Source organism: Malaclemys terrapin, chromosome 1, assembly GCF_027887155.1.
Source record: "Malaclemys terrapin pileata isolate rMalTer1 chromosome 1, rMalTer1.hap1, whole genome shotgun sequence".
Taxonomy (NCBI): Eukaryota; Metazoa; Chordata; order Testudines; family Emydidae; genus Malaclemys; species Malaclemys terrapin.
Window position 1 is genome coordinate 129,730,328 of NC_071505.1, and position 26,696 is coordinate 129,757,023.

The 26,696-nt window shown below is 40.3% G+C and overlaps 1 protein-coding gene across 9 annotated transcripts in view; it reads left to right on the top strand.

Annotated features, from left to right (window-relative positions):
• Nucleotides 1-424: 424 nt before the first annotated feature.
• CCDC91 (coiled-coil domain containing 91) overlaps nucleotides 425-26,696 on the top strand; it is a 348,558-nt gene continuing 322,286 nt past the window's right edge. For 2 of the 9 annotated variants that reach the window (XM_054038852.1, XM_054038884.1), the window contains exon 1: nucleotides 425-511. Coding sequence is in view for 1 of the 9 variants with exons in the window: in XM_054038860.1 (XP_053894835.1) it covers nucleotides 24,813-24,834 (22 nt within the window). In the remaining 8 variants the exon portion in view is untranslated. The other 7 variants (XM_054038829.1, XM_054038868.1, XM_054038837.1 and 4 more) reach the window with 6 other exon arrangements.

Below are 26,696 nucleotides of genomic sequence, written 5' to 3' on the forward strand. Positions count from 1 at the left end.
TCCCCATTTCACTTTATTCACACCGCCAGGACAGATGTTGCCAGGTACCCGCTACAATTGTCCTGTGTCCCATCCCCCTCCGCCAACCAGCGCATCGCGGGCTGGGGACGGGGGAAGGACGTGACAAAGGTGTTCGTCCCGAGTCACGTGCTTTAGCTGGGCCCGCAGCGCTGCCCGCAGGGAGGCGGCATGTCCCGCGCTACCCCGGCTGCGGGGGGGCCCAGGTGACACGAGCCTCACCCCAGTGCCCGCATCCCACCGGCCTCGTGGGCAGCCTCCTCGGAGGCGCCCAGGCGTCGAGTGAACCCCGCCTTAGCGGGCCCCGCAGGCAGCGGCTGCCCGTCATCAGCAGACGGCGCCTGGGGAGGGGCTGTCCGCGCGCCCCAGGTACAGCCCGTCGCTTCCCTGGGCCCGCCAGTTCCAGCCGGCTCAGAACGCGCGCGGGACCGGGAGCCGCACTCGCAAGCCCACGTGACCGGCAGGGGCGGAGCAGCATGAAAGCCACATCCGGGTGAGACGCTGCTCTCCCGGTGCGTGACTCAGGGTGAGAGCGGCTCGCCCCCGTGAGAGGGAGGGGAGGTATTTCCCGGGAAGGTGGCTGCCGCAGCAGTAGCGTTCCCTGCGGTGGCTGTGCGGAGTAGTGACGTACACACGCAGATACGTACGCCCGGCCCAGGACAGGGGGAGGGGGCGGGGCAACTGGATTGAACCACCCTCGGCGACAGGTAATAGAACGTTCGGAACGTTCTAAACACCAACGGTTTCAGCGGCCCCGCAGGTGGGGGAGGGTTGTTTCTTAGGCGGACGGTTGGGCGGGGGGGAGGCCAGACTCTGTGTCTTGGCTGGGAACCTGTTCGCCCCCGGGGTTGGCTCTGATGAGTTCAGTTTGCCAGGCGCTTCACTGGGAGAGTCCAACAGCTCCCTGAACAGCCTGGCTGAGCCTGAAGGGGGTGTGAGGTACCCCAACTCCCTGGCCCCCTCCCTCTCCCACACCCGGGGCAGGGGTTGGGGAGACAGCTGCAGGCAAGAGCCTAGCTGCTGTTGCAGGTGATGGCCTCATAAGGGCTGGCCTCCTGTTCCTGGCCATTTCTATGACAGCATGCTGCACTCCTCACCTATAGTGCTGCCAACGACCCCACGCCAGGGCATGCACGCCCCTGGTTCTCACAGGCCACATGGAAGAAGGGAGGTGACCCAATGAGATTGACAGTATTTCACTGGAACTGCAAAATCCTTCATCCCCTGTGCCTTAAAATTAATATTCCTCAGTGTGGCTGAGTGGTTACAGTGTTAGCCTGGCAGTCTGGAGACCTGGGTTTAATTTCCTGCTCTGCCACAGTCTTTCCTGTGTGACCCGGTATGAGTCCCTGTGTCTTTCTGTGCCTGCGTTCCCTCTCTGTAAAGTGGGGATAATTGTATGTACTTCGCATACGTATTGCGAGGATACACGTTAAAGGCTGTGAGGTGCTCAGATACTGTGGTAATGGGCCCTTCTTCCTCCCCACTCAGATTACTGATGGTTGGCAATGTGTCTGTTTCCTTGAAATATTATTTCAGTGGCCTAGAGGCATCAGTTTCCCTATTGGTGGAACAGGTGGGGCTAAATGAATGAAAAATCTACTTTGGCAAATAGGGAACTTCTCTGCCACATGGTGAGTAGGATGGGAGGTGCTAAAGCCATCAATTTATGAAGACTGTGTGTGTGTTAAATAAGTAGATTTCTAGAGCGTAAGGTAGAGAACCATAACTTGCCAACGTGTCTGCTGACAGATGTTTATAATACCCCAGTCCATAGCAGCAAAGTGAAGCTAACAAGATCCTGGTCAGTTTTGCTCCTGTTCACAGTAGCAGCGAAACTGCCAGTGATCATGTCGATTTCACTTTGTTGCTAGTTAGCACTGCTACCAGTAGCAGAGAGCTTCCCTAAAGATTGCAAGCAGTGGCAAACGGGGCCTACAGGAGTGGCAAAATAATCAGGAGGTTCTGGTTGAGGAAGATGAAGTCAATTCTATGTAATGCTTCAGCTGACCAGTATTTTCACTTCTGAGTGTTGGTTTCCTAATGAAGTGAATCTCAACAGACTGGCGATGATTTTTGGTCCCTAAAGGGAGAATTTGCCAGTCCTTTACTTACATTTACGTATCAACGTCTGACCTTAACTGCTGCCCTTGGAATTTCCCTCTCACTTCTATTTGACTCTGGCCGTGGCTACGCTCGAAACTCCAAAGCGCTGCCGCGGGAGCGCTCCTGCAGCAGCGCTTTGAAGTGCGAGTGTGGTCGTGCTGCAGGTACTCCACCTCCATGAGGGGATTATCTTACAGCCTTGGGAGCGTGGCTTACACTGGCACTTTACAGCGCTGTGACTTGCTGCGCTCAGGGGGGTGTTTTTTCACACCCCTGAGTGAGAAAGTTGCAGCGCTGTAAAGCGGCAGTGTAGCCATAGCCTCTGTCTTCAGTCATGGCTCGTCTCTGTGGACTACTTTGCTTGCCTTGTGGGTATTCTTTCCAGTGTCACTGTCATCCAGTCCAGTCCAGATTAATAATATATTTGGCAATTTGCCTCAATGCTTCAGTGTGGTTTTGGTCGGCACCCATATTTCAGTGCTTTTGTGCCCAGTTTTCAGCACTTCAGTTCTTGTCTATGTGCTTCAGCGCCTATTTTTGAGCACTTTGGTGCCTGTCTCCATGGTTATTTCAGAGTATTTTGATGCCAGTTTTTCCCCAGATGTTTTGCACTCAGGTCCTTGTATTGTTGATGTTTCCATTGTTGGCTTCATCACATCCGTGCCTGTGGGTAAGTACTTAAGCACCAGTTGGCACAAGTGGCTTTGGTATTTGGTTGCATTGTTTTTACTAAACGGTTTCCTCAGCCATTAAGGCAGAAAGAAGACTATTTAGCGGGTTCAAAGGATATCTGAATGGTAGAACCAGATCAGTAGTGAATGAGTATGACTTCTATGTTGCACATACAGTCTAACCAGCAAGTACAGAGGTGTTCAGTGTGCAAGCATCTGCCACTTTGGTAATGAGGAGACATGGGAAACATCTTCTTTTCAAGGCATCGTAGGGAAACTCCCCAAAGTCTGGCACAAAATCATCTTACACTGCTTCAAAAGGGAAGCTGCTGAGTACAGTGTGTGTGTACCCTCTACATCAACACAAACCTAGTTTCCTCCTGATATGTTCTTGGGAGTAAAAAAGCCCTGTGCTGTCACTCTTTTATATGCCAAAATTTTGAGACTTCAGGTCTCAGTGTTGAAATCTTTGATGCTGAGTTCTCATGTACCTCATGAGGTGGATCCTTGACACAAGAGATTGAGGTAGGGGGTATTGAAAGAGAACCCACTACTTTCTTCTGATACATTGCAATCTTATCCCTGTAATCCAGTCAGTTCCACTTCTGGAATTCCTGCTGATGCATATTCCCAGCTTGGGGCTAAAAACTGATTAATGATATTACTGTATGCTAGGAGACTGACATTTTCCCAATAACAGCTTTGAGGCATTCCTCTTGTCCGCCACTTGTCTGGAGCGCTCAGAGCAGTTTGAATCCTTTTTGTATGAAAGTTGATACCTGCTTCCTTGAAGTTTCCTCCTTGGCACATAAAGCTCTGGCTTTGATGCCAGCCCCTTCGTGCCTCTTATGTAGGGATTCCGGCACAATGACTGCTAGAACTTCATGAAGCCTTTGTGATGTTCCAGGTCCTTCCATTGAGTAGACAATTTCAGATGCTTGTGTGGTGTAAGTTGAGGTTCAGGAGGAAAATATAATTAGATGGAGTCATAAGTGCCAGAGGATTACATTGATGCTACATGTAAACCAAGGCAGAGAAGCAACTGGATAACAACCTGCCGAGCATGATCCAGCATTCTCCCAACTTTTACAGAAGCTGCTAAGACATCTAAGTTTGGTGTGTCTGAGGAGTTGGCTGATTCCCACAGGCTTTGTGAAAGTCATCTACCAGAAGGACTTAAAACAGCAACTGGAAAAAGTTTGTGGTGTGGTGCAGACAAACCCCCATCAACCTCCAAACTTATATTGCATACAAATTTTTTGACTCATTCTTCAACTGATTCTATCCACATTTATTTGACAGCTATTTCAGCCTATTGTGCACTGCGAGATAAGTGTTTCTGTAGACTTTTATTGTCAGATTCTTCATGCAGCGCTTGATCCTTTTTCAAATGCCTATATTAAGCTCTTTCTGTCATTGAGTATTAATGTGGTGCTGATGAAACTCCTTTTGAACTTGTTTCTTACATGAAGAGTCTTATTCCTGGTGCGTGAGAATGAGCTTAATCCACTTTGTCATACGTTTGTTTCTTTTAGAATAGCTAAATTTATGGATGTTTTGTATTTGCTTGCCTCTTTCAGGCATCGTGCATAACATCTAGAACTGTGAAGGAAGTATCTGCTCCCTCCACTGTGTTTGCAAAATAAATACAGAAAAGCTTATTAGTGTTGGCCATATTGTTTCTGCTTCTTGGAGTTTTATTTTCATTTGGTTTTTCTCTTGGACATCCCTTGAGCCATGCACCTGATCCCCAGAACTGAAAATCTTTGAGGGATGTTATTTTTATCTTCTCTTAAGATATCATTCCAATAGGCTTTTTATTCACCTGCTCACTACCTTCAGAGTTTGGGAGTAATCACTCTAGAAAATGATGCTTTTGTGGTTTTTCTTGAAGCAATAGTTTTTGTTTTGTTTTTTGTTTTGTTTCCAATGTTTTGTTTTAATTTAGTGGCTTATTTAGGGAGACTGTGCCTCCAGCTCAGAAAGAAACTGACTTGGAAGAGAAATGGTTAAACTCGGAGAGTTGCATGGGCAGGAGAGCCATCAGAAGTTGGGTGCTGGCTTAGATTCCATCCTGCTACTGCTTGCTTTATGGACCAAAAGTTGTTAAGACCTTGAGGAGTTCTGCATATCTCATCCTAGGGAATTAAGATTTAGGAGTGTGAATCTCATTGGAATGGTATCTTCAGAGAAGCAGACTTAAATATCTGTAACTTTCCCTTCCAGCAACCAGAGGAGTCATTTTGAATTTTGGCTTCATAATTTATTACGTCTACTTGCTAGAAGCTTATTAAACAGATGAAGTTCCTAGGCAATGTTTAGGGAAAGCCCTCTGGTAGAATTTCTAGCACTCTACACTTTCCCAGCAGTTGTGGGAGCTGCTTACCAGGACCTTGCTTGTAGGTTTGACAGTAATCTTTCATATTGGCCTCAGGTTAGTAGGTGTCATTTAGTAAATTTTTCAAGCCACGAAAACAAGGTTAATAATAATGACTTATGGAACTGATGAGCCCTAATATTAATAAATCTCTTTGGGAGTGGTATATAGAAGTGAGAAGTATTATTTAGATTACTATTGTTATCTGTTTCTTTGAGATGGGCTTTCAAATCATCATAATGGCACTATATATGCTAAGTGATATAAGTTGCAACTTAATTCTAAAAGTCAGGCTGACATTCCCTCAGAAAAAAGTCAAGCTAAGCTTAAGAGAATATTTTTGTTCTTAGTCTATGAAAGTGATTAAAACATTGAGAGAAAATCAGCACAGGAAGGATAACAATCTCTTTCCCCCAGATGATTCAGTTGTCTCTAGGTTATTGACGGAGACAGCCTGGAAAAAGTGGCTAATAGCTGTTAATTTCTTGACAGTACAAATATAGCTAACAGAAAACACATTGTAGATCTGCATTTTCAGGTTTTATGTGATTTTTTTTTTTAAGTATGAAAATCTTTTTTGTTTTAATCTGAGGTATTTTCAAGCATACCCACATTATTGTGACAATTGGGAATCTAAAATCCAAAACCTTATGGCAGTCATGCAAAACTAACTTTCCACTGATACTATACAATCTTTGATTTCTCAGTCTAGAAGGATTAAAAATCTGACTTTGAGGTCCTAAATAAAATCCAGAGGTTTTAAAACTATTGTTGTTGTTTAGTGCTGAACAAGGAGCCAGGGTTTGAGACCTTTTAGTCCACTAGTTCTCAACCAGGAGTACACTTACCCCTGGGGGTACTCGGAGGTCTTCCAGGGGATACAACAACTCATCTAGATATTTGCCTGGTTTTACAGCAAGTTACATAAAAAGCACTAACACAGTCAGTACAGATTAAAATTTCCTACAGACAATTACTTGTTTACGGGGTGGATTTGATTTATATCATGATTTAAATCACTAGTCAGGAAGACTCGATTTAATCATGGATTTCTATATAAAAGTGCATTCTTGTTGGTTGTTATAACCTTAATACATATTCCTCACAACTCAGAGATGTAGGTTTCATTTTTAGAAGATACACACAATACATTTTTAAAGTGATTTATTTTGAAAACTTTTCAGATTAGTTTTACAGCTATATCAGAAAATGAATGATTGTTTGGTTATTTCATTTACCAAAGGTAATTGAAGCAGATAGTTCACCTGCCACTGACTTCATAAATATCACCAATTCAACAGGTTAATCATTAATATTTGGAGGATTTTCTTGCCATGCTGTATTAAGAGAACATTGGGGGAGGGATAGCTCAGTGGTTTGAGCATTGGCCTACTAAACCCAGGGTTGTGAGCTCAATCCTTGAGGGGGCCACTTAAGGATATGGGGCAAAAATCAGTACTCATTCCTGTTAGTGAAGGCAGGGGCTGGACTCGAGGATCTTTCAGGGTCCCTTCCAGTTCTATGAGAGAGGTATATCTCCATATATTTATTTATTTATTTCACATCACCAGACAGACATTTAAAATTGTTTTATTTAATTAAAACAACAACATTATGTATTCTGGATATTTTTCTTCAACAGCAAACGTAATATTTTAACAAAACAAGCACATGAATTTTTGAATTTAAACATTCCAGTTTTTTTAAATCGTGTTTTTATTAAAATTGTTTATAATGAAATATTAAAAAACAACAACAAAAATTAAATCGACTATGTCAGCCAGGTCAACATGAGAAACTTTAAAATATTGGCTTCTGCAGTTAACTCAGTCGTCTTCACCTTAATTTTTCTGTTTGTTCATAATCTGGAAAAGAAAAACAAGCTTTCCTGCTTTTTCAGGACCCAAATGATTTCTCAATTTGGAATGAATTAGTCCAAAGGAAGAAAATGTTCTTTCTACACTGGCAGAAGAAGCTACAACTGTTAAAAGTCAGATTATCACTTCAACAGTCTCTGAATCAAAGTGCTTAAGTGACTTCCACCAGTGTACTGGTCTCATTTTCTTTAAAACATCATCAACAAACATATATTTCTGGAATGGTTCTTATTCCCAAACTGGGTCTCTTTTACGGCCTGCTGCCATTATAGGTTTTCCCTTCTCGTGAGAGAATAAATAATAATAATAATAAAATAATATTTAATGGTATGGTATCGTAGGTCTCAAATCAATGAAGGCTACACTCAGAAAGATCAAGACTTCTGGAATATGCTGCTCAAACAGTTTTACTTTTGATTCTACTGCCTGTCCCTTCCTTCTCACATTTATCTCCAGACTTCTTCTTCTTGTCCAGATCTGTTCTGCCCCCAACAATCTTCTATTCATTGAACTTTTTGAAACTTTGCACATTTAGAGAGAGGTAAGGGATTGACGTTGTGTACACAAATTTGCAGAGGGACAATAGGGTTGAGGTCTGTTATTTTCCACCTCTCTATATTATTTATTTATTTTTTTTCTGTTAACAAGCGTGTTATCTCTGGAGACACAAATACACAGTTTGAGAACTGCAAAACTAAGCATATCTGGTATCTTCTAGACTGAGCCCTGAGTCCCATTGGGTAGTTAGAAAGATTAACCTAAATAATCTGTACAGAAGCCCCTGGAGCCCCATAAGATTGGGTCCCTAATCCATGAATTATTGGAACTCATTTACAAAACTTTTCTTAAACATTACGTGAATATATTGTCTCATACTGTAGAATTAGAATTTATAATCCCTATTCCATGATGAGATATCTTTGAGCTATAATGTATCTTAAATAAAACTTTTTCCCTCAAAAAGAATTTTATCAAAAAAATCTGATTTAAATAAAAACATTGGGATTTTTTTTGTTTTTATTTTTTTAAAATAATTGATTTTTATCCATCCTGTTGTTTATACTGCTCTATATACTGGAATGTAAGTACAGTATTAATATTCCCATTGTTTTATTTTATAATTGTATGCTAAAAATGAAAAAGTAAGCAATTTTTCAGTAATAGTGACACTTTTGGTAGTTTTATAAGCATTTTGTAAACAAGTAGCTTTTAAGTGAGGTGAAACTTGGTACACAAGACAAATCAGACTCCTGAAAATAGTCTGGAAAGGTTGAGGCTACAACAATGGCTCTATCTGTGTAAAGCGACTTTTCCAAGGATATGTGGCTTGATGACCCTTAAATTCCTAATAATGTAGTGTGATTTTAGGGTTAATCCATTCAGACTTTCAGGTGTAGTCAAATATAAGACAACTCATTCATGTTGCAGCCCACATCTTAATAGAGAACTTGTCGCCAAGAACACTACCTTTCTGAATTGCAATTCCGTAATGTCACTGTGGCAAATATATCAGCTGCTTATACATGAAAGTAATATTAGGAAATTATTTTTAGGTGTCTTTAGTGCAATATTGTGTTGTCCTTTATGAGAGAGTTAATCACACTATCTACTCTTGCTCTTAATTTTGTTTCTTTCTGTCCCAAAATCTATTTTCTCTTTCCTTTTGTCCCCTGCCCATTCCTTCTGCCACCTGGATTTCTCTTCTCCCTCTGCATGTACTTCTTTGTTGCTCAGGTCACTTCTGTGAGCATGCCTGGTTGCCTTGTTTCTTTTTCCCATGGCCCACGGATATTCTTTTACCACTAGCTGGCATTTCCAGTTCCACAGGTGGCAATGGCTGCTATGATGGCTTCTGTTTCCTCTTTTTCCTTTTATACAACAGTAGCCCCAGTAGAAATGGAGAAGAGCCAGCATCATGTTATCAGCCAGCAAACTGCAGACCCTTAGTGGTCCATAGACCACATTTTAGAAAAAAGGCAACAATATTAACAGTTTTATTCTCTTCATTGGAAACAAAGCATGTGTGCATATTGAGATGGGGAAAGGATGCCCTAAAAGCAAACTCTTAGTTAGGAAAAGGATCAGGTCAGAAAAATACTAATTTTGAGAGCTGTGACATGTTACTGGGACCATTGCCTGTGCTTCCATTAGGTGGCAGTGGATTTATGGAGGGACTTTTCTTAATGTGTTGGGTGTGTTCATTTTGGAAAGCTGGCCCTCTGCGACGTTGCAATAGGGAACATCTGTTTGAACATATTTACCCGAAGTATTTTACACTGATGCTTCCCATCTCTCAAGACCCACTTTTGTCATGATGCCTACAGGAAGTTACCCAACTAATTTTGGCTAGGGTGAGAGTCTCTTAAGGATTATTTATTTTCCTTATTTTTTAAAAAGTATGTGTGATTGTATGTTTTATTCCTCTCTTTCACTCTTTTGTATATTGCTTGGTTTCTTAGATTATGAGCTTTTCAGGTTAGATTGTGTGGATGGCACTTAATTCAAGGTGGATACTACTGGAATAATGATGATTATTAGGTCACCATGACTGATGGTGGCACTGTTGAGTTTATAGCTTCAACACTATTCCACATTAAGCCCCCCAAAACACTTACGGGCATGGTGAAGTGTAACCAAGTAATCCCTTTGCCTTCAGTTAAGCATGTCCATAAGTATTTGTAGGTTCTGGACCAAAACCGTTTTTTTTTTTTTTTTTGGGCGGGGGGGGGGAAGGGGAAGAGGGGAGGGTTTCCACATGGCAGTTTCTTCTGTCTGTTGCTTTCTGTACTGGCTTAGCTTAGTTTTTTGTCACCATTAAATGGCATTTACTGGTCTAGTCCCTTAAAATGTCCAAGTCCCTTTGAAATGGAGTCACCTTGGTTATATGTTCAATTTTTTGTATTTGATACCATTGCCTTTGTACTCTGATTAGAAAGCAATATATTCCAGAAAGCATTTATTCAGCTCTTCTACTATGTACTAGACAAGTCATAACAAGCTGCTCTCTCTCAGTAACGCAGGTAAAAGGAGAATATTTAAATTTTCTGTCCTCCTCTATGCTTTCATGTATAGATAGATGTATAGAAAGTAATGCAATCAAACCTTCAGACAGTTAGGATATTTCATTTTGCTTTGTGGTCTCATTAACTCAACAGTATAAATTTTATGAAATAACAGACACAGGGTTTATAAATTTTTAAGTTTGTCTGTAGTTAAATAGCTTTTAAGAAGTTTCGATCCTGCCTTTTACACAGTACTGTGTTACTCACATACTGACATGTACTGCTGTTCACTCTTGAGGCTTGTCATCATTGCATTGTTAGCTCAAGCTATAAACTTGAGTTTTACTATTAACCTGACTCCTGTCCCCACACACATTGCTAGCTCAAATTAAGTGGCATTGTAAACTTGAACTAGGTAAGGGGGTATGAAGTGCTGCTGATGCTGGAGCTAATAATGCAGTGGGGATATAGCAGCTCAAGTTGTGAATAAATCTCAGTAATTAACTGATTTTTCAGTTTGGTGGCCTAACTGAAAAACCAAAACGTTCAGTTTAAGATGGAACCAGAACAGAAACTTGTCAGATTTCTCATTGAAACAAAAGTTGAAAAATTTGTTTGGGGTTGAACAAAATGTTTTGGGTGGCTAAATGTTTGGGTTTTTTTTTTTTTTTCCTTTTTTAAATAAAAGTAAGGGAATTCCAAAATGAAACTTCTTTCCAAAACAAAAAAATTAAAAATGAACCATTTTGACATTCAGTTTTTTTATTTGATGGAAACAATTTGCCAAAATCGACCTGAATTCGCAAATTGTTTGGTCGTGCAGAATCTGCGTTTTTTCCGTGAAAAAACTATTTGCACTAAAAAATTCACCCTATTCTAGTTACAGCTCCCTATTGGCTGCTAATCCAATCACTCTGTGCTTCTAATTCAATCATTCTGTGTAGCTCCAATGTTGTTTCACAATGTGGTCACTCTCACTTGAGCTAAGCTCCAGTGTACTAACTTGAGGTAACTGTTGCAGTGAAGGTAAATCCTTAGACATAAGTTTTCCATTTGTTGTATTAGGCTAATGCTTTTGTTACAGAGATTTCTTGCTCAGTAGAAGTCCAGTTCTTGCACTAGCATTAGAGCACATATGGTCCTTAGGAATTTTTTTGTTTCCTATGATGCTGTTATTACCAGCATGGAAATGAAAGCTAATCTTAAAATTTTCGTTGGCGGTCTCAGAATCGGAAGCAGTCACTGTTGAATGATTAACCATATTATAAGATGAACAGTTGGATAAAATGTGAATGCAAATAGCTCTGTTGTTTGATTCAATGTCACTCTAGTAAAATTACTAAATTTATAAATATGCCAAGTATGAAATATTAAAACAAAAAAGCAGCCCTCAATCAAAATAAAATAGATGAATCCTTAGATTTAAAACAAAACGGACAAATCCACACTGATATTGTCAAAGGTATTGTTGACTCTAATCTGATACTCTTAAATATGGATCCTGCAAACACTTCTGCATTTGTTTAAACTTGTTATCATGAGTGGTCTCATTGAAGCCAGTGGGACAGCTCTTGGTAGTAAAGTGAAACATGCATACAAGTTTGTGTAGGATTCAGGCCTTGGTTTACATTTCATAAAGTGGTGAGGAGTGAGAAGTCATTTGGGCATGATCTTGCAGTTTCTGTATATGGGCAGGTCCTCTTGAATACAGTAGTAATTTTTTTCTGTAAAAGAATGAACAGGTTTATAAGCCTTCATGTGCCATGTAAATATATTTTCTAAATTTTGTATTTTTTATATTTAAAATATTGTTTTTATTTGAAAATAAAAACAAATTTTTCAGTATCAAAAACTATGAACATTGTTATAAAAGGTATACATATATAAAGGAATAGCTCTCTGAAGTTTTCGAATAAGCACTTAACTAATAGATGTTCTAAAATGAAAATAACTACACAAAGTAATAGTCATGTTACCTCCTGAAAAATTAAGAAATGATAAATTGTTCCAGAATTGTGTGGAAGGATGCGGTCATCTTAATAAAGTATGGTGTATATAATATGACAAACAGTATATAGAACTGAAGAATCGTACAGGGTTATAAAGGATGTTGCACACATTTTTGACCATGTCTTAAAATAGCTGAGTCATTAGGATAACACTGTAGAATTAAATACAACATAACTGGGCCAGAGTATAAAAACCTAGCGAAAGCCTAATTGAGCTATACATGCATTTTATCCTGGATATTAGAATCTGGTGTGGCGTTTAGTTCAAATGTTTTTCAAGGCATAATGTATGGTTCCAAAAGGAAAGACCAGATCTGTACTACCAAGTTTTTGCTAGCATAATTATGTTGGTCAGGGGTGTGGTGAAGTTGATTTGTGACCAATAGAGCTGTGCTGGCAAAATCCCATAGAGTAGATGCAGTTATATTGGCAAAACTGCACTTTTGTTGATCTAGTTTATTTTGTTTGAGGGGGCTAGAGTAAGCTATCGCAGCAAAAGCCAAGTTTTGCTAGTATAATCTTTTCCACACTAGGAATCCTTTGCCCATGCAATATAGCTATACTGTCAAAGCCTTCGAAGTGTAGGTATGTCTTTAGTGAAGATTCTCTTTAAGAGGAGGAGTCCACGAAGTATATGGATTATTCCTGGCATGAATGTAAATACATTTTTGATTTTTTTTAAATATAAAAGGAATTTTCTGCCTCAGAAAATTGAGTTACAGGTCTTGATTATTTTTCAAGAAGCTTGTTTATAAATGGGGGTTACCCAAAAAACCCCTTCAAATCCTCATATTATAAAAACCCCTCAAACCCTCATAAAATAAACGAAACTTTCAGTTTTTCAAGGAATATGGTGGATAATTCAATGTTGTTGTCTGTGTTTGCTTTCTTGCGTGGAGCTCTGTAGGTTAGTCCATACTATAGGTACAAGAAAGAAACAGATTTGAATAATATTTTTCTAACTAGTTTTCCTGATTTGGTTACATTTGAATTGTAGACAGGCTCTGTCATGCCTCTTCATGTAGATTTTTTTTCTTCCACGGTGGAAATTGTCTATTTTGGAATGCCAGGATTCCATTTGATTTTTAATTGTCCATAGCTCTTGATGGAAAAAGTTTATTTTGTCCCTTCTCCCATTAGTTTTGTGCTTACGGTGCATGCAGTATTGATATTGTGGAAAGGATTTGAGCTCTGACATAATAGAGACATGTGTCAGTGCTATGAATATATTGGTGGCAAAAGAGTAGCATTGCCATAGAGCAGGGGTGGCCAACCTGAGCCTGAGAAGGAGCCAGAATTTACCAATGTGCATTGCCAAAGAGCCACAGTAATAGGTCAGCAGCCCCCCTTCAGCTCCACCTCCTCCCTGCTCCAAGTGCCTTCCACCCACCAGCAGCCCCGCCGATCAGCGCCTCCCTCTTCTTTCCCTCACCTCCTGGTCAGCTGTTTTGTGGCATGCAGGAGGCTCTGGGGGGAGGGGGAGGAGCAAGGGCATGGCAGGCTCGGGGTGCGGGGAGAAAGGGGTGGAGTGGGGGTAGGGCCTGTGGCAGAGCCGGGGTTGATCAGTGAGCACGCTCTGGCACAGTGGAAAGTTGGCGCCTGTAGCTCCAGCCCCGGAGTCAGTGCCTATACAAGGAGCTGTATATTAACTTCTGAAGAGCTGCATGTGGCTCCGGAGCCACAGCTTGACCACCCCTGCCATAGAAGAAGAAGAATCTCTGCTTCATTGCTAGAGAAAATTAAAAACTATCATTTCATCAGAGAGAAGTACTTGACATAATGACATCTCTGAGTCTTCTTATCAAAGTTCTGATGGTTCCTGTTTTTAAGGCAGAAAATACTGCGTAGACTGGCGGTCCTTCATCAGTTAAGATTGGAAGACGTGTTGTGATCGGCTCAATCTTTTCCTGCTCTGTCCATCCTTTGCCATGCTTGTCCATATCTCCTTGTTAGGAAATCATCCCACCTCTTTGGAGGCCGACTGCGTGGCCGTTTCAGTTCTCGTGGATACCACTCGGATATAGCTGCAGTCCATCTGTTGTCACTGAGTCGGGCCACATGTCCCGCCCACCGCATTTTGCTGAGCCTGCTTTCAACAACAACATCTCGCACTCCACACTGCTGCCTAATTATTTCATTGGGGATGTGATCGCGGAGAGAAATGCCCAAAAATGTTTGTTCCATCGTCCTCTGTGTGACAGACAGTTGATGTTCTTCAATCTTCGTCAGCGACCATGTTTTGCTGCCATATAGCACCACTGGAAGCATGGTCGAGTTAAAAAGATTCGCACGAGTTGTTTTGCTGATCTTTCCTTGGAGGATGTCGTTGAATGCGCACCATCCGGCTTTTTTTCTGTGTGACAGTTCACCTTTCTGATTGTGGCGCATGTTGACTTCCTGGCCCGAATAAACGTATTTGTCAGCCTCTTGGATCTGCTCTCCTCCAAGAGTTATTTGGGTTCTTGGCAGAACATCTGATCTCATATTTCGTTTTCGACTGGTTCATTTTTAATCCGACTTGACTACTTTTTGCATTCAGTTCTTTAAGCAGTCTCTCAAGCTGGACTGTATTTTTGGCTATCAGCGCTATATCGTCTGCGAACCTGAGATGGTTTAGCTGCTCGCTGTTGATATTAATCCCGCCTTTCAGGTCTGCTCATCCAAAGACCAATTCAAGACAGGCTGTGAATAATTTTGGTGAAACTGTATCTCCTTGTTTCACACCTTTCTGGAGGGGAGTATCGAACAGCAATATATCCATGCTGCAGCCAGAGTTCGCTTCCTTTAATAATGTGATATATTTTGCGCTGATGCTGTGTTCTGAAAGAGCTTCAAGAATGGTGTTAGTCTCCACACTATCAAACGCCTTCTCGTAGTCCACAAAGGCAATGCACAAAGGGAACTTGTATTCCCTTGAATGCTCTAATAGTTGGTTTAGAGTGAAGATGTGGTCTATTGTACTGTAATTTCTTCAAAAACCGTCCTGCTCTCTAGGTTGCTGTTCATCCAGGTTTCGCGACAGTCGATTTGTTGTTATTTTGGTGACCAATTTATAGAAATGCGAAAGCAGGCAGATCGGGCAATAGTTGTTTAGATTTTTCTCAATCGCCTTTCTTATGGAGCAAGATGGTATTGGACTCTTTCCAACTGGACGGTATCTTCTGGATTTCCAGGTAACGGCCGAACCTTGGGCGAGAGCTTTCCAGAGTTCCTGACCTCCCGCCTTAAGCACTTCTGCTGTCAGACCGTCCTTGCCTGGAGCCTTCCCCTCTTTCATTTGGTGGACTGCATGACGGACTTCGCTGATGAGAACCGGGAGTATATGTTCATCAGTTTGTTGAAGTGATGGCATTGGGACGTCTATACAGGATGCAAAAAGCTGGGTATAGAAATCCCTGCAGATTGCCTCCATCTCTGTTCGATTCTCCATCCTTGTTCTTCAAAGCCGATAATGATGACTTATACAACGCCAGTTCCCGTTTACATTTTTTGAGACTTTTACGATCTTCAGCAGCCTTTAGGATCTTTTCGGTTAGAAATTTCTCAAAGTTTTCCTTCAGCTTCATTTGTATGAGCTTGCAGAGAAGGGAGTACTCAAGCCTGTCACTGCCATTTCTTTTAATTTTTCTCCTCTTCTCCAATAAGGGCTTTGTATTCTCTGAGATTTTTCTGGTAGCTCTTTTTGGTCTTTCACGCTCAGCTGATTTCACGCACCATTCCAGTCTCTTGCTGAAGTTCTCATAATTGTCATCGCAGTCATCCAGGAGGCTCCAGTCTTCCCTGGAAATGTTTTCCTCCAGGATTTCCTCATCGAAAGCTACCGGTTGGTGCCTTCTGTTCGCCATACACAGTGCCTTTTTCTCCACCTTCACAGTGAATGTGAGTCTGGCTCTCAGTAGGCGATGATCACTACCGATGTTAAATGATGGCACTACTGAAATATCCTGCACAATGCGTCCTCTATTGATCAGAAAGTAATCGATTTCATTCTTTGTCTTCATGTTCTATGCAATCCAAGTCCATCTCCTGTTCGCCTTCTTTCAGAACCAGGTGTTACCAATGAACCTTCTCGTCGTCTCTGCCAATATAGCTAGTCGTTCTCCTCACATGTTTCATTCTCCGATACCGTACCTTCCTATGAACTTTTCGCCTTCTCTCCCTCTTCCAACCTTGGCGTTAATATCTCCCATCGCAATCGTATATGTGGAACTCTGAATGAGAGTTTCCTCCAGCTCCTGATAGCATCCTTCCACATCATCATCTTCACATGCACTTGTGGGAGCATAGATCTGGATGATTTTGAGGGTGCTGTTTCGGAGGTAAAGCACCCCGATACGCGATGACTTCAAAGGGCATGAGAAGATTTTCGAAGACCATTCCTTGTTTATGATGAATCCAACTCCTCCAACTGTCCTCGTGCCTTCTCCTTTTCCTAAAATGACTGTGCTTTCATCCCTCCCGCTGACCTCCATCTCCTTCTTTTGTCGTGTTTTGCAAACACCCAGCACATCGCAGGCTGTTTTTGCGTTTTCCTCCATGAGATGGTTTATGGATTCCTCCCTTGTCAGTGTTCTGCAGTTATAAGGGCACACTGAGAGAGTTGTCAGGTTTCCTTTTAGCAACCTGGCACCTAAGATTCTTTTCAGCCTCTCGTCGATTGAATGCCTCACTGCCTCCGGAGTGGGGATCAAGGGACGTGCAGAGAACTGATACTTGGTTTTCCTTGTTGTTTTAGCCATTATTTTCAGTCATCCGCTGGCTGGGCTGTCAGTGGCGCGTTTACCTCCTCAACTTAACTAGCTTACAGCCTCAGAAAGACGGATTATACGCCCCTCCACAGAGGAAGCAACTCTCTCGCTGGGCTGACAGTCCGACACCTTGATAGCATGGTTAGACCTGCCGGAGAATACACTCCACTACCATCGCTGTTGAACAGCCAGAGTCACTGCTGTGCCACATTGATGCGTCGAGGTAGGATTTGCAGCTAGGGCAATGAAATAAAAATAATGACAAAGAATGGAGACCTGTTGGCTTCTTACCATCTGTTTTTTATATGGTATCTGGCTAACATTTTCTAACTAGCAGTGTTAGTGTTTGTAATTTTTTCATTGCAAGTATTTTTAATGAACGTTTTTAAGCAGGGGACTTAGGTTATGTAGATACAAAATCTTTCACCTCAAAGTCACTGACCTGAATTCAGCTCAGTTTGTTAGTTACCAAACTCTCTCATGTAAAGTGAGTTGATTGTGAGATGACAGTATCACAGATATCACTACTATAATTGTCATTTGTGCTGACATTCACAAGAGATAGGCCAGGGATTCAATGGCATGGCAAGTGAACGTGGTCCTTCCAGGTCAACACTGAAATAGTGTGGCTAGTCCTGCCACTTCCCACTCTACACCTGTTCTGTGGGTACAAGAAGGACTTCATTCTTCAGGGCTGTAAATCAAGCACTTTTCACCATCTGCATAATTCCTTTTTAGGCAAAAAAATAAAGTTCTTAATGTTAATAATTAAGTTATTTTATTAAGTATTAGATTAGATGATTGATTTACTGGTCTACCATCATATTTGAGCATGCTACTTGATGATACAGAAACATCTGCCCCAAAGAGTTTACGATCTAAGCCCCCTATTCTGAAGATAGATTGTGCATGGTGTTTACAGTCTGCCTGTATGAATTCCCTTTGCTAGATTGGATTTATATTAGAACAATTGAAGAAGATGATGATACAGGAAGAGGAAGGGAGAGGACTTTCTGAGGATTTTCTGAGGATTTTTTTTTCCAGTAAACTACTACAGTAACTCCTCACTTAACGTTGTAGCTATGTTCCTGAAAAATTCAACTTTAAGCGAAACGATGTTAAGCGAATCCAATTTCCATTGTTGTTACTGTAGCCTCACGCTCTAGAGGGCAGCACGAATGGAGGGAGGGGAGACAACAAGGCAGACAGAGACACACACCCTGTGTGTGTGTGTGTGTGGGGGGGGAGAGAGAGAGATGCGTATTGCCCCTTTAAATACGCTGACACCACACTCTAAGAACATTGCCTTTAAAAAATCAGGAAATTGAGACAGCAGCTGCGGCCAGCTCTCTCTGTCCTGAGTCCTGTTGTGTCTCCCCCCTGCTCTATATGGAGAAGGGGTAAGTGGGGGTTGGGGGCAGGAGTCGGGGAGAGGGGGACACCCTGACATTAGCCCCCTTCTTCGCCCCCCCTCCCCCCGCACAGCAAGCAGGAGGCTCCCGGAAGCAGCTCCAAGGCAGAGGGTAGGAGCAGCACATGGCAGTGGGGGAGAGACAGCTGAACTGCTGGCAATTGGTAGTCTGCTGGGCAGCTGCTGCACAGGGAACTTAGGGGGGCTGCCGGTCCACCCTGGTTCCAAGCCCCCACCAGCTAGCTGCAACGGGCTGCTCTTTCTGCAAGCAGTGGACAAAGCAGGCGGCTGCCAAACAGTGTTATAAGGGAGCATTGCACAACTTTAAATGAGCATGTTCCCTAATTGATCAACAACATAACAATGAAACAGCGTTAACCAGGATGATTTTAAGTGAGGAGTTATTGTATTCTTGTAAATATGGAATCATAGAAATTGTAGTGCTGGATGGGCTTCAAGAAGTCAAGTCCAGTCTGCTGTGCTGTGACAGGACTAAGTAAACATCCCTGACAGGTATTTGTCCAGTGTGTTTTTAAAAGTTTCCAATGATGGGGACTCCACAGCCTGCCTTGAAAGCCAGAGCTTAACTACCCTTATACACCGCTACCTCGATATAACGCCACCCGATATAACACTAATTCGGATATAATGCGGTAAAGCTGTGCTCCGGGGGGGCGGGGCTGCGCACTCCGGTGGATCAAAGCAAATTCAATATAACGCGGTTTCACCTATAACACGGAAAGATTTTTTGGCTCCCGAGGACAGCGTTATATTGAGGTAGAGGTGTAGTTAGACAATTTTTCCTGCTATCTAACCTAAATCTTCTTTACTGCAGATTAAGCCCAATTACTTCTTGTCCTACCTTCAGTGGACATGGAGAACAATTGATCACCGTCCTTTTTATAACAACCCTTAACATATTGGAAGACTTATCAGTCCCCTCTGTCTTCTTTACCCAAAATTAAACAGGACCTTTTTTTTTTTTTTTTTAACCTTTCTTTAAAGGTTAAGTTTTCTAAATCTTTTGTCATTTTTGTGGCTCTGCTCAGGACTCCGTCCCATTTGTTCACATCCTTTCTAAATTTTGGTGCCCAGAATTGTACACAGTACTCCAGTTGAGGCCTCACCAGTTGTCCTTGTGCATCAATGGGTCATAGCTGAGAATGCTAGATTCAGGACAAACTGCTGAGAAATAGGGCAGACTCACTGGTGGTTATTCTATCATAAGATTATACCAAGCCAGTAACAAAAGTAAACTTCTGTTTCACCAAACTGGTTAACAAGAAGTTGGAAAAGCAGTCTCCTTAGGCATCCCAGCCCTTACCTCAGCACCCAGACACTGGACCTTCTAATCTCAAGAGATTAGCCATTTAGCCAGGTCAATATATAACTCAGACCTTACCCAATAATCATGCTGCTGCCAATCCTTTAGTAACTAAAATGTAAAGGTTTATTAATAAAAGAAAGGAAGAAGAGAGTTAAAAATGGTTAATAGATCATATACATACAATAATGGCAGTGTTCTTATATCAGGTTTGTAGCAGTGAATTTATAGAGACTGCTGGCTTGTTAAGTCTTTGGTAACTTCCAAAAGATTGGAAGGGCCTCAGTCCATAGTCCAGTATGCTCCTTTTAGTTGTAAATCCACAATCCAGAGAATCAGAGGAAGAAAAAGGCAAAATGTAGTTATTCTAGGGTTTTTTTTATGCCTTTTGCCATGTGCCTGGACATTTTTTGTTTCAAGTAAACCTCACAGTCCAGTCTGAAAAGTTACAAGCACAAGATGGAGTCCAGGGTCACATGAGCATATCACATGTCCTTACATGGCTTGATGTCTCACAGGGAGTAGCCATTGTCCCCTGGGAGGCTGAGGCATCAGCAGGAAGAGATGATGGGTGGGGGGAAATGACTTCTCAAGCTCGAAAAGTCCATTCACAATGTGCTGGCTAGACTGGATGTAAACTACCTTGTGGCTGTTGAACAAACAATGGTGATACAGGTATTTAGCCCATATTTATAATTTCAGTCACAAAAATGATTCCTGCATATAAACAGGACAATCTCTTATTTAGGAAATCACAACTTTTCCATTGACACCTTACATTACATACTTTATACCAGATTTGTTGCAATTGTCTAACAGTGCAATATCATTGATATAAATGGTCATATTTCAATCATACAGCATTAACCAGTGCCGAGTAGAGCAGGACAACTATCTCCTGTGTCTGACATACTACACTCCTTTTGTTAACTCCAGAGTCATATTAGCCTTTCTTTGCATCTGCATTACATTGATGACTCATACTAAGTTTGTGGTCCACTATAACGCACAGATCCTTTTTAGCAGTACTACCACCTAGCCAGTAATTTCTCATTTTGTAGTTTTGCATTTGGATTTTTCCTTCCTAAGCAAAGTGTACTTTGCATTTGTCTTTATTGAAGTTCATCTTGTTGAATTCACACCAATTCTCTAATTTGCCATTGTCATTTTGAATTTAAAACCTGTCCTCCAAAGTGCTTGCGACCCCTCTCAGCTTGGTGTCATCTGCAAATTTTATAAGCATACTCTCTACTCCATTATCCAAGTCGTCAATGAAAATATTGACAGGTTTCAGAGTAACACCGTGTTAGTCTGTATCCGCAAAAAGAAAAACAGGAGTACTTGTGGCACCTTAGAGACTAACAAATTTATTAGAGCATTTGTTAGTCTCTAAGGTGCCACAAGTACTCCTGTTCTTCTTTTAATGAAAATATTGAATAGTATCTGACCCAGAATTAATCCTGCAGGGCCCCATTAAATATATTTCTCCAAATTTGACAGCAAACCATTGATAGTTACTGTTTGTTTGAGTATGGTCTTTCAACCAGTTGTGCACCCACCTTATAATAATTTCATCTAGATCACACTTCCCTAGTTTGCTTATGAAAGTGTCATGCAGAACTGTGTCAAAAGCCTTACTAAAACCAAGGTATATCACATCTACTACTTCCCCACCCCCGCATCCACTAGGTCAGTAATTCTATCAAAGAAGGAAATTAAGTTGGTTTGACATGACTTCTGAACAGCAAGCTGTTGGTAGTCTATGCAGGGAATTATGAAGAACTCTTTCTCCATGGGGGAGGGAAGCTCACTTGTGCCTTTCCAGCAAAATTTCTAACAACCTAAGAGAGTTTGGTCCAAATAGCCATCTATTGGAGGAGGCTGATAAGGTTCTCAATTTTGCTAGTACTTTGCTAGCTGGTGGTGGCAGATTCTATCCGACTGAGATAGACACCTGATAACCCAGAACCAGGGCCCATATCTACATCACAATCTGGAGCAGTCTTCCTGTCAACATGAGAGAAATTTAAAAGTTTAGTGTGTTTTAGAAGTTGGCTGAAGTCTGTTTTGTCTCAAGGTTTGCTGTAGTGCCCATTACTAACTGTTTCACCATACTGTTTAGAAGTCACTAAAAGAGCATATAAATGTGTTTGTTTTTAAATAGGCAGACTTGTGTGTGTGCGTGGATGTGATGTGATGTATAGATGCCATTGCTGAGTCAGGATTCAGGAAGCATTTGGTCCACTGTGGAGCCATTCCTCCATGGTTCTGTTGCAGAGGGCCTGTAGTATGGCTTATTTGTAGGTGTTTGAGCCGGAAGAACAGTAGATCATTAGAACATAAGAATAGTCATACTGGGTCAGACCAAAGGTCTGTCTAGCCCAGTATCCTGTCTTCCGACAGTGGCCAATGCCAGGTACCCCAGAGAGAATGAACAGAACAGGTAATCATCAAGTGATCCATTCCCTGTCACCCATTCTCAGTTTCTGGCAAACAGAGGCTAGGGATATCATCCCTGCCCATCCTGGCAAATAGCCATTGATGGACCTATCCTCCATGAACTTATCTAGTTCTTTTTTGTGATCCTGTGATTCCCCATTGGCTGTGGGATTTTTGTGCAGTGCTTTGCGACAATTTAGTCTCTTGTAAAGAATGTAAGTACAGTTTATTAGTCATTTTAGGGATAGGAGAATAACTGGTGAGGAATATGAGAATAACTAGGGAAAATAAACCTCAAAACCCTGATTATAATGCTGATTTTGTTTTAAAATCTACCATTTGGTATAGTGAAGATGGTTTTTCTGTAAAAGACTTTTAATTATCTGAAAATCACATCTTTTTAACTAGTGTTTGGTTTATCACAGAATTGCGGTATTAAAATATTTCTAGATATTACTGGGAAAAAGACACTTGGGGACTGATCCAAAGAATGGAAAAATACTCCCATTGATTTCAATGGGCTCCGAATCACTGTTGATTCTGAAGTAACTGTGGCTAGTAAATAAGTACCACATAATGGTAGATGACAATAAACCCAGTTCTTATTTTTCCTTAGAATGTTTGAAAACAAAACAAAGAAATGTATCATCACATTCCAGGAAACAATACAAAATTCCATATACTGTTATTGAAACTTAGCCTCAGCATAATATTTTGAGGTGTTGAATTTTTCTCATGAAAGATAGTACTAGTGATTGTTCCATTCAGAGGATGGATACATTGCTAGAACTGATTTAATTAATTTTAGAAAAGAAAATTAGAATAGTATTACCTGTGGATTTGTTTTAATATAGGTAAACTTTATATGGTAAATACTTAATTTCTCAGTTAAAATATCTGGTATTTACTGTAGGATACAGAATTGTGTGGTGTGTGGTTTTTTTTTTTTTTTTTTTTTTAAACTTATCAGGAACAGAGTCCTACAGTAAATTTCTTTGCTCTAGGTTTACTGTTACTGCAAAACTTTTTAACAACGCTTTCCTATGTTATAATTTTGGGTTTAGTACATGTGGTAGAGAGAAATAAACTGGAAATCCTGTCTCTGTGGGTTGGAATCTGGTGTAGTTTTTGAAGGAAAACAAAATATTTTAGCATACACTTGCCAGTTAAGCTTTTAAATGGACTTTCCATAGGATGCAACTTCTAAAATGAAAATAATGCAGAGCTTCTAAAGTGGTTTCTGTGCTGATATACAGACCATGGTCTACTTGCATTTGGTTTTATAAGCTGCTGGTGGTAAAATGAGTATCTTGGCCCAAGATGACAAAAAAATAATAATCCAGTACATTTAAAAAAACAAAACAAAACACCCCCCCCCCCAAAAAATCCTAGCTTTTGGGCACTTCTGACAAGTTGGTGCAGAAAGCACTGAATTTTAGTCTCAGCTATTGGTTTCTGTGAAGTCTCATGCTTTGTCAAATGTATTGCCAATCTATTTACAGTTTTCTCAGGTTTCTAACTGTTGCAGTGGAAACTTAAATTATTTTTCCTTTAGACAATATGTTACGCTACTTTGCAAGTATATTTTTGTTCTTTTTGGTCAAGATCAGGAATGTTATCCTGAATCAGAATTTAGAAGCACTTATGTAGATTTAATTACCATTAATTTGCCGTAAGGCTACTTAGTTAATATGGATATGTTTTCAAAAGGTGTAGGAGTATGTAAAGATCTTCATTTATGGGATATAATCACCTTAAGAATCAGTTATGTTTTACCTACTTTCTATAGGTGACACCCAAGACCCCACTTCTGCAAAAGCTTATAAATCAATTGATTTCAGTGTATTTTCAGGATCAAGATTTAAGATTACTGTTGGAGAAAAAAATATTTCTTTTGTGTTTTTTGGCTTTTTGGCAGCATTTTGTGTGTATTCTTTGTCCCTGAATAGTTGCTTAGCCCCTGATCCTAAAAAAACATGTAACTTTACTTATGTCAAAGTCTCATAAGATTCATTTGGGCTACTCACGTAAGTAAAACTTCACGTATGCTTAAGTAACTGCAGGACTGGATCTTCACTTTCTGCTGTTGTTCATGTGAGTCTTTCAAATAGCAACGGGAAAGAGAGACTTTTTTAAACGGGTTAATATGATTGTAAAATTAAATAGGCAGGTGGGCAGATTCATAGGCAAGTGAAATAGCTGAATCTTCTTTAATTTTTTAAAATTACTAACTTTCAAGCTGACTGTTTCCGTTTTAGATTTTAGAATATGTAGATCCCCTTTTGTTTTACTATCTTACAATATCTATTCTGTAAGACCTGTTTATTGATTTTACTGTAATAAGTTTGTTTCCATGCTATAAACAAGCAGGTAAGCAAAGAAAATAATCTTTTCATAATTATCAACACTTACTAACGTCAGAATACGGAAAGTTCATGTAATGTACATGGTGAAACCTTGTACAAGTATGTTTTTACGATAAGATAAAGCTACTTAATTTCATTTAAAAAAAAAAAAGAAAAAGAAAAAAAAGAAATGCAGCTGAAAGATACCAGGTAGAGGGCACAAGAAAATGAAATCTTTTAATAGTTAAGAAGGGATACAACATGTTCTACAGGCATAAAGATACTGCTATGCCGATATACTTTAAAATATTCTTGCGGTACTAAATCTAGGGAGGATTTAGAAGGTTAATTCAGACTGTTGCCTCCCTTTTGAGATTGGCAAAGAATTTGTGGATTGCAATTGTAGTTTTTGTCAGGAGGATATATTTTTATAATGTGAATACCTATTAGCGGAACTGAATGGACAGCATCAGCTTCATCTTCAGATGCCTGAGTGGTCAAAAAATAGTAAGTATTTTGGTCACTACTGATCTACATGGGGTATAAAACAGTGACCTAGAAATTAGGCATGGGACAAATTTTATGCTTTATCTCCTGAGCCATCCTTTTCTTAAAATAATTTTAAAAAAAGCAAGAAATCTACAAGATTGTTATAGAAGTAAAACTCATTTTTATATTAAAAGACCTTTATCGTGTAACAGCAATTCAACAGTCTACTTGACTTTTTCATAAACAGTAAGTGTGTTCATACCACAAAGTGAAATTACAGTTCCTGGTTTAAATTTCTTAGATAATTAATGGCAGTTTTAATTTTAAAAAGCTTGACAATATTTTTGATGTATGGAAGAATATTAGATCCTATGGAAGAATACACAAATCTATATTTAACCAGGTTAAACTGTAAATGATTATGAAACATCTGGAGTTAGTAAAACTGATGAAGGATAGAATGCTGGCATAACTTTATTGCAGTAGAGGTTACTGTGTAGCTCTTATTAATAGAGTCCTTGTTCCCTCATTAGGTTTGAGTTACAGAACCATAATAATAATTAATAGAGAGAAACCCAACAATGTGCATAGTTGAATTTAGCTTTAATCTTTTGGTAGACAGCTCCCATTCAGTACCCTGGTGACAGACATCCAGACTACAATATGAGCTGATCTTAAATGGGCTGGGCTTGAATTCCCTTTTCAAAAAGGGCAATATCTTAAAAAGAATTAACATACTTTGGATATGGGGGAGAAGTGGTGTGTGTTTTTTTTTTTTTTTTTTTTTTTTTTTAAATTTAGCAAGATGTTAATGACTTAGGTAATTTTTGCATGTTTGGTAAGTTGTGTAGTCAGCAATATTTGTCCGTGGAAAGTAGTGGTTTGATTATGGAAACAGCTCATAGTATTACATATGATGATTGAAGGAAAGCAGTTGCGATCTGTTCAAAAAGTTAATAAAAAATCTGGTATTTTAGCAAATGAATGGATGTGTGAGTGTTGTCATTTTTAAAAATACATTTGTTAATTAAAGCCTCTACAGAAGAATCATGTATTTAATTTATATATGGTAATTGCATGCAACTGATGATTGTTATATGTAATGGCTTTTATTATTAGTATCTGGTGTAAATGAAGGGATATTAGTGCTTATTGTTGAAGAATTTAGGCTTTAATCTTGCAGTCTTTATTAAAGCAAAGCTTTCTTTGACTTCAATGGGAAGTTTGCCGAGTAAAGACTACAGAATTGCCCACAATTAACTTAATGAGGATAGAAGATGTTGCTCTACTTGTAGTTATTCCCTGGACATTGAATGTTCTATCTATTTTTTACTGTTGCCAAGAGGGGATTGCTTTCACTCTATAATTTTAGTGTAATTTCCAGTGGTTCTCTTTAAACAAAGTCTGGCTGTTTCAAAAGCTTCTGTTAAAGGGAATGACTTGTTAATTTACTTGTGAACTTTTGTGTTATTACATAACTCATATAAATAAACTTTTATATTACTGTTCACACATTTTTTCTTGTGTGTATATGAGGTTGGCTGCTGCCCCAAAATTCACCAGTGCCCACTGTGGGGGAATTCAATACAGCTCCTCTGGGATAAGGAGGCAGACCCAAACCTGAGAGAATATCTCAGTGAGGAGTAGGGCAGGTGCTTTACCTCGGCACTCACCCAGGCTAACCCCCTCTACCAACTCTGGGTGTATTCCTTTCCCAAATTGGATTGTACTGCATGTGTGCCCAGAGCACAGTGTTGTCATCCCATAGCCAGGCCACTCGCGCTGGTTATCTTTGGCGTGCTATGCCAGTTGAGCCTGCAGTGCCACATTTTCAACATGGAGCTGTGTGGATTGTCTATGCAGAGCTTAGTTCTCTGTTG